This window comes from Rana temporaria, chromosome 3 (assembly GCF_905171775.1).
Source record: "Rana temporaria chromosome 3, aRanTem1.1, whole genome shotgun sequence".
Classification (NCBI taxonomy): domain Eukaryota; kingdom Metazoa; phylum Chordata; class Amphibia; order Anura; family Ranidae; genus Rana; species Rana temporaria.
This window is the reverse complement of record NC_053491.1, coordinates 226223230-226232302: the sequence shown is the minus strand read 5'-3', so window position 1 is coordinate 226232302 and position 9073 is coordinate 226223230. Positions and strand designations below refer to the sequence as shown.

The window sequence follows — 9073 nt, the reverse complement described above, 5'->3', positions numbered from 1 at the left end:
GGGCAAAAAACAGTTGCAGAGTAATAAAATGATCCAAATATTGAACAGCCTCTGGTCTCTGGTCAGAAGAAACATATATTCCCACCGAGAGGTAAGTAAGGGTGTGCTCTTACCAGATCCACGATCATAAAAAGCGTGTCGATCCACTCAGGTCATGGAGAAAACTCAGTCACAGCTGACAGGCAGAATATCCTCTCCAATGTGTTTAACGGCTCCACGTCCATCCGGCGAACCAGGGGAAGAAATAGGCTCAGAATGTGAAGTACCGTCAAATATTTATTAAAAATTGTGCAACATATACACAGCGGTACATATAATTTAAAATTGCCGGCTAAAACAAGCAAACAGATACAAATAAAAAACGTGCGCCCGTGCATCCGGGGTCACGTAAAACGCAATGACGTTCGGTGCGTGGCTCCGCCCTATTGCACAAAATTACATACAGGTACATCCTTTCACGCAATAGAGCCGACCTGCTGCAGTATATCTTTAAGTAGTTAAAAAAAGTCTCTGAACCTTTTCAAAAACGCAGAGGCTAAAAAAAAAAAAAAAAAAAAAAATCATAGATGTAAACATGTCCCATAGGAAACCATGTTAAATGGACTGCAGTGCATTTGCAGCAAAAACGCCGCCCCCGAACGAAAAAAAAAGCTCCCACACTCGAGGCCACCATCAGGGGAGTATGGCTGAATCCCAGAGCAGTGGCGTCGCTATGGGGGTGCGGAGGCTTACCGCACCGTGATGACACCAACAGACAGTTTTAGTGAGTGCCTTCAAGCCCCCCCCCCAAATCGGTAAAGCTGTGATATTTTCTCCTGCTCTGTTTGCCAGAGAACTCAGCAGCGGCCCTGTAGATCTACCCTGCTCGCCCCCTCCCCCTTTTCCTGTCAGCAAAAGGGAGAAGAGAGGCTCTAATATGGTTCACTGCGACGACGCCTGGCTTCCTGCCCGCTCTGTTTTCCTCCCCATTGGCCACAGCAGAGGGCCAATCAGAAAACACTGAGAAATGTAGTCCCTGAAGATTGACTGCCCCAGTGAGTCCACAGACGGCAGGCTACAGCCCTCAGAATACATGCATCCACTCTTCAAGGGGGGGGACCTGGAACCCGGAGTGCTACAGGAGAAGAGAAACAGAGCCACGCTGTACCCCTGTACCACCAGAGAGGGAGCCATGCTGTACCCACACCACCAGAGAGGGAGCCATGCTGTACCCACTCCACCAGAGAGGGAGCCACGCTGTACCCACACCACCAGGGAGCCATGCTGTACCCCTGTACCCACTCCACCAGAGAGGGAGTCACGCTGTACCCACACCACCAGGGAGCCATGCTGTACCCCTGTACCCACTCCACCAGAGAGGGAGCCACACTGTACCCACACCACCAGAGAGGGAGCCATGCTGTACCCCTGTACCCGCACCAGAGAGAGACACGCTGTACCTGCACCACCAGAGAGGGAGCCACGATGTACCCCTGTACCCACTCCTCCAGAGAGGGAGCCACGCTGTACCCACACCACCAGAGAGAGAGCCATGCTGTACCCCTACCACCAGAGAGCCACGCTGTACACCTGTACCCACTTCACCAGAGAGGGAGCCACTCTGTACACACACACCATCAGAGAGAGAGCCATGCTGTACCCCTACCAGAGAGAGACACGCTGTACCCTCACCACCAGAGAGGGAGCCATGCTGTACCCATTTCACCAGAGAGGGAGCCACGCTGTACCCACACCACCAGAGAGAGAGCCATGCTGTACCCCTTCCAGAGAGAGACACGCTGTACCCTCACCACCAGAGAGGGAGCCACGCTGTACCCACACCACCAGAGAGTGAGCCATGCTGTACCCATTCCACCAGAGAGGGAGCCACGCTGTACCCACACCACCAGAGAGAGAGCCATGCTGTACCCCTGTACCGGCTCCAGAGAGAGACACGCTGTACCCACTCCACCAGAGAGGGAGCCGCGCTGTACCCACACCACCAGAGAGAGAGCCATGCTGTACCCCTGTACCCGCACCAGAGAGAGAGACACACTGTACCCGCACCACCAGAGAGAGAGAGAGCCATGCTGTACCCCTGTACCCACTCCACTAGAGAGGGAGCCACACTGTACCCACACCACCAGAGAGAGAGCCATGCTGTACCCCTGTGCCCGCACCAGAGAGAGACATGCTGTACCCACTCCACCAGAGAGGGAGCCACGATGTACCCACACCACCTCTGTCCCCCCCCCAGCCATTAAAATGACAGGGCGGGTCTTAAAAGGGAAGGGGTGTGGCCTTGGCAGGAAGGGGTGTGCCATATTTAAATTAGGGGGTGCACAGGTTTAGTCAGGCCTAGGGCAGTACAAAACTTAAACACACCACTGCCCTGGCATCAATGGATGTAGAAAAGATGTGGCTAAGCAACAGTCAAGCTCCAGAAGGAGAAGGCTGAGGATGTGAGATGTCATCAGCACAAATGATATTTCAGTAGGAATGAATGATGTTGTTCCAGGCCCTGTAATGCCTCCTATACTGGATGACACAGCCCGATTCATTGTGGGTAGAGGATAGTGCTGGAGAAGAGCGCCACCTGGCGGCCTGGTGTGGAGCTGTTAGTCCTGATGTCATAGTCCTGCCTCTTGATGGGAGATCAGCAGTCACAGGGCTGGGTGCTGTATACACTGGGAATGGCTCGGACCTCCTGCTAGGATCTAGCCCGATCTGTCACATACACAGTACAGGAAAGGATCCCATCTCGGCCAGCAAACATGTCTGATGATTTCGGCTTCTTCTCCTCCTCGGAGAGTGCCGGGGCCCCAGCAGAGACAGAAGAAGACCCAGCTGCCGCTTTCCTGGCCCAACAAGAGAGCGAGATCGCCGGCATTGAGAACGACGAGGGCTTCGGAGCCGTGCTGGTGACCAGCCAAGCCTCCTCCATAGAGCAGTCCGACCTGGGTGAGTCATGGGTCTGCTTGGCCGAAGAGCTGACGTTTTGTGCTGGGTGCTTTGTCAAGGTCACAGGACAGCAGGTGCAGGATCCTGTACAGGATGTAGATGGGGGAACATGGAGGCTGATCCCATCCTCTCAGCATCCCTTCTACCTGGATGGATGGGGGGATGGGGGCATTGTAGCATACAGCCATGTCTTATGGGAGGAAAGGCCAATTTCCAACCCTGATGGCTCATATTGTCTTACATTTTCTGCATTGCCTCCCACAAAGGCCATTACTGTGATGGGATAACCCATAGACGCACGTCCTTGTTTATATCAATCAATGCATATATGTCTATTTCTTATTTTACAATGTCGGAGACAGGGAAAGGTAGTCAGGATGGTAATCTTCAGCTTACGTGTTGATCCTTTAAATTTTAAAGGTGCTGCTTGCCTCAGTAAGACCGATTTGTGTGTTATCATTTGTGTTAGGCCGGCCATACACGGTGCACAACCATGGGTCGCAGGAAATAAATTCACGCAATTACCCCATCAACGCACACAATCCTTCCTGGTGGGGGAAGCTGTCTCCACCAGGATAATCGCAAGCAAATCTGGCAGGCTGGTTGTACCCAAGTCGATCGATCAAATTGGTACATTCAGCCTGGCCATTAACGGTTTAAATCTTGGCCAAGATTCGAACCATGTACGGCCAGCCTTAGGGCCAGTTCACACAACCTGCAGTCCAGTGCGTTTTTTTTTTTACCTGCATCAAACGCATAGGAAGTAGGTTATTATGGTTACAGTGGTGGCCCGTGGAATTTTTTTTAGAGGTCGACCGATATATCGGCCGATATTTGGCGTTTTTTAATTAATCGGCATCGGCCGATTTGTGCTTTAAAAAAGCCGATTTAAACTATCGTCCCAAAAAAAAAATCGGCATCATAAATCGGCTATCAGCCGCCGTGATTTTTTAAATATCGGCATCGGCCAGAGAAAAACCCATATCGGTCGACCTCTAATTTTTTTACAGCATAAACCCCCTCATCGGTCAGTAGCACTTACCCCATCACCAGCGGCATCCTCTGCTCGGCAACGGCGGCCTCCCATTCTCTTGCTCTCCACGGTCATCTCGGCAGCGGCGGCTTCCGTTTCCTCTCTTATCCTTGGCAGCCAATTGGGAGTCTTCTCTTTTTGGCCAATCGGAAAACGAGTCTCACACCCGCTTCTGATTGGCCTGATTGAGGATCAGTGTTTCAACAGCAAATGTTCAATGGCGGTTGTAACACACTTGGGTGGGATTGGAGCGCATTCTCTGCGACTTGAGCCCACCCTGTTTTGAAGCCTATTGGAGCCTCTGGCTCTAACCTGGTGCTTAAAAGAAAACAGCCGCTGTAATTCATGCACCCGGTGCCCTGTAAGGCCCGAATGCATGAATAGGGGTGGCCATGGATAGATTCATGCAGAAACGTATCCGGAAATGATCTGAAGCTCGTTTTTGTGGTGTTTACTTACCCTTAGTGGTTGTACACCATACTATCTGATTGTACAATCTCTATACATGTAATATGAGGACAAACCTAAACAATCCATTCCATCAACGCGGACCTTCAGTCCCGGTTCACATAGGTGCAATATGGGAACACTGCGGGTTCCCGCATTGCACCTGACTCACAAGGCACTTTACACTGTGACCTGCTGAATGTGTAAATATAATGTTAATGACACTCCTATTTCATATCGCAGTGCAGGAACAGGAATCGGATGGCATGGGTGTAAACACCCATGCCATCCAATTCTGGTGTGGACCGAAAAAAGGGTCCTGTGCGAGTTTGGTCCGAATGCGATGCAAATTCAGCCATACTATTTGTATGGCTGAAATCGCATAGCACAGACCGCATGTGATTTGCCCTGCAGAGCGGTGCGAATCACATGCAATCTCACACAGCGCGCCATTGTGAACCCAGCCTCACTCCCAACCTTGCAACCCTTTGCCCCTCCACAGTCTATTAAACCCACATTTTATTTATTTATTTATTTTTTGTTTATGTATCTTTTCTTTTTTGTTTACAAACTTTTATGAAGAGTAGTTTATATAACAAAATGAGAAGTAACAAGCATAGTAAATCCAGGAAATAACATACAATCTGTGCATAACATATTATATATTCTCTTCTTTTTTTAAAGCGGAGGTTCACCCAAATAACATGTATATAAGATCATATTCTTTATACTTCCAACATGTACAGTAGGCCCTTTTTTTTGGCTGTACATACCTTATTATGGCTATTTTCCACCCGGCTTCCGGGTACTCACTCCCGCGGGCGTTTCTATGCTGTGCCGCAATGTCTTCTGGGACTTCGCCCAGATGATTGACGTCTTTGAGAAAAAGTTCCCCCCTGGCGGATAAGGCCCCCCCCCTATTGCGTAGGCGCGTCACAGAGTTTCCGAAAGTAGTCGAACTGCGAGTGAGCTCTACACGGCGCCTGCGCAGTCAGGTCTACAGGCTCCTAGTCGTGCGCAGGGCCCTTTGATTCCTCCTGTATTAAATTGTTTTGTAACTGTACTGTCTGCCCTTATGTTGTAAAGTGCTGCACAAACTGTTGGCGCTATATACATCCTGTATAATAATGATGATAATACAATTTCCTTTTAATCGGTACAGGTTTTTGTCCAAAAATACAATACATTGCATCACTTCTGAATTTCTGTTCTGTCGTATGAGAATTTAGTAACTTCTTCATTTTCGATATGGAGAGTAGAATGCAAAAAAAAAAAAAAAAAACAGACAATTGTTGGTCTGATAATCTTATTGTGTGTACCAGGCATAAAGCTGGGTATAAACAATTTTGATTGACGTTTTTTTATTGTAAGAACATTTTTTTTTTTCCTAATGGTTAGTGGGTGGTGCATACATTATTGTGCATGGATAACATATGGTGAAATGTGCATTTGACTTTACTATACCACAATACATAGATGTAAATGAGTCTTAAAGCGGAGGTTCACCCGTACAATATACTTTTTCCCCTTAGATTCCTGCTCGTTTTGTCTAGGGGAATCGGCTAGTTGTTTTAAAATATGAGCTGTACTTACGGTTTACGAGATGCATCCTCTCCGTCGCTTCCGGGTATGGGCTGCGGGACTGGGCGTTCCTATTTTGATTTACAGTCTTCCGAGAGGCTTCCGACGGTCGCATCCATCGCGTCACGATTTTCCGAAAGAAGCCGAACGTCGGTGCGCAGTATAGACGCGATGGATGCGACCGTCGGAAGCCTCTCGGAAGACTGTCAATCAAGAAGGAACGCCCGCTCCCGAAGACCCATACCCGGAAGCGACGGAGAGTATGCATCTCGTAAACCGTAAGTACAGGTCATATTTTAAAACAACTAGCCGATTCCCCTAGACAAAACGAGCATTAATCTAGGGGGATTGTTTAAAAAAATAGATTAATGGGTGAACTCCCGCTTTAAAGTGTTTGTAAAGTCTCATTTAAAAATAAAAAAACAAACATGTTCTACTTACCTCCTCTGTGCAGTTGGTTTTGCACAGAGCAGCCTGGATCCTCCTCTTCTTGGGTCCCTCTCTGCTGCTCCTGGCCCCTCCCTCCTATTGAGTGCCTCCCACAGTCAACAGCTTCCTATGGGGGCACCCGTGCCGAGTCACAGTGTCCATTCTGATACGGAGTCCTGACCCGGCCTCGCCCCCTCTCTTGCCCCTGATTGGCTCCTGCCTGTCAATTAAATTCAGTGAGCCAATCAGGAGGAGTGTCCAAGACGGCTTAGACATTCGTGGGCATCGCTAGAGAGAGATGGGTCTCGGGTAAGTCTTAGGGGTGCTAGGGGGGGCTGCTACACCCAGAGGGCTTTTTATCTTGATGCATAGAATAACTTAAGATAAAAAAAAAAACACTTTTGCCTTTACAACTCTTTTAATATTTAATTTTTTTAAAAGTGACTTAAAAAAATATTAAAGTTTTCCAAGTTTATTTACATCTCAGCATTCAGGCCACAATCACAATGTGTTCTTTACTTTACACTTGATTCAAACTCATATTTTGACTACTCACTTCCTGGCTCCGTTGTCAGGCTTTGTTTTATTTTCAGTGGGTGTTTGGGTACAACATCTGAATAGTTTACTTTCATGTGAACACAATGAGGTTGATTTACTAAAGGCAAAACAATAGACTGCGTTCTGCAAGTGCAGTTGCTCCAGAGCTTAGGAAATGAGGGGAAGCTCTACCGGCTTCCATCAGCCAATTATGTGCAAGCAAAAATGCTGTTTTATTATTTTCCTTAGCATGTGATTGGGTGTTCTTGGCAAATTAAAGCTCCCCCTTATTTACTAAGCTCTGGGGCAACTGCATTTGCAAAGTGCACAGTCTATTTGCCTTTAAATCCATCCCAATGTAAATGTTTTCTATAGGGGTGTTTTTTTTTTTTTTTATTATTCAGAGCTGCTGGATGATTCATATTTGTCCTTTTTGCCTAAGCTGGAATTGGGGTTTACAATGTGGTTCCTAAGAACAGTGACTTAGGCCGGCCCTACATGGTTTGAATCTCAGCCGAAATCCAAACCGCTAATGAGCAGGCTGAATATACCAAGTTGATCAATCGATTAACTTGGGTACCACTAGCCTGCTGGATTATCTTGCAATTATCGCTAGCATTTGCTATAGCCACTAAAAATCACGGTCTTCTCTGGCCGGTATCACTAAAAATATCAAGTGTGAATGAGGCCTTACTTGCTATTTTTAGCGCTAAAACGCCTGAAAAGCGCCTCGGTGTGCAAGGAGTCTAATGGTAGCAGCAGGGGGGTTCAAAATAATCTGTTGCGATCATCCTTCTTTGACCATTACACTTCATTGTTATCTTTGGTCCTTCTTTCCATGTGCATTCATTGGTTGCAATTTTGATCTATCCTGGTCGATATATGCAACTGTGACACTGTAGTTCCCAATGGAATGTGCCTTTCTTTACTACACTGTTTTTACTGTGCTTTTATTACAGGTACTTATATAGCGCTGTCAATTTATGCATCCCTTCACATATATATTGTACATTCATATCAGTCCCTAATTTAAAGGAGCTTACAATCTACGGTCCCTGACTCTCATTCATACATGAATATACTAGGGCCAATTTAGACGAGATACAGTTAACCTACCAGCATGTCTTTGGAGCGTGGGAGGAAACCCACGTAGACACAGGGGGCCAGATTTAGATAGAGATACGACGGCGTATCTCCTGATACGCCGTCGTAGCTCTGAGTTCCGTCCGTCGTATCTATGCGACTGATTCATAGAATCAGTTACGCATAGATCTCCCTAAGATCCGCCAGGTGTAAGTGACTTACACCGTCGGATCTTAGGCTGCAATCTCACGCTGGCCGCTAGGTGGCGCTTCCATTTGTATACGCGACGAATATGCAAATGAGGAGTTGCCCCCATTCAGAAACGAACGACCGCCCAGGGCGCTTTTTTTTTTTTTACGTCGTTTGCGTTCGGCTTTCTCCGGCGTATAGTTACCCCTGCTATATGCGGCGTATCCTATGTTAAGTATGGCCGTCGTTCCCGTGTCGAATTTTGAATTTTTTTTTTACGTTGTTTGTGTAAGTCTGTCGCGAATACGGATGGACATCATTTACGTTTGCGATGAAACCAATGACGTCCTAGCGACGTCATTTAGAGCAATGCACGCTGGGAAATTTAGCGGACGGCGCATGCGCAGTTCGTTTGTCGCGGGGACGTGCCTGATTTAAATTCTACACGCCCCCTAGCCGCGGAATTTGAATTCGGCCGGGAGATTTACGATACGCCACCGCAACTTTAGAGGCATGTGCTTTCTGAATACAGCACTTGCCTCAAAAACTTGCGCCGGCGGATCATAAATCTAAAGATCCGCTAACCTATCTGAATCTAGCCCAGGGAGAACATGCAAACTCCAGGAAGGTAGTGTCGTAGTTAGGATTCAAACCTGTGCTTGCTGTTTGTTTCTCTTAATTAAAAACAATAAAAAAAACTCTTCGTAAAACAGGAGACTTCTCTTGGCGTCTATCAGCTAGAGGTGTTTGCGGGTTTGGGGTACCCATTGTCTAATTCCTGTGGGTACCGAGCGTACAATAGCTGAACACAGCTTGGACTACACAAAGCACCAG

At 47.5% G+C, this 9073-nt stretch overlaps 1 protein-coding gene across 2 annotated transcripts in view; it reads left to right on the top strand.

Moving 5' to 3' along the window:
* Window positions 1-2597: 2597 nt before the first annotated feature.
* The window catches only part of CLTB (clathrin light chain B), a 30958-nt gene continuing 24482 nt past the window's right edge, over window positions 2598-9073 (top strand). Inside the window, exon 1 of one of the 2 annotated variants that reach the window (XM_040344384.1) lies at window positions 2598-2940. In XM_040344384.1, the coding sequence (XP_040200318.1) occupies window positions 2754-2940 (187 nt within the window). In that variant the 5' untranslated portion in view covers window positions 2598-2753. The remainder of the gene's footprint in view (window positions 2941-9073) is intronic. The other variant, XM_040344385.1, reaches the window with a different exon arrangement.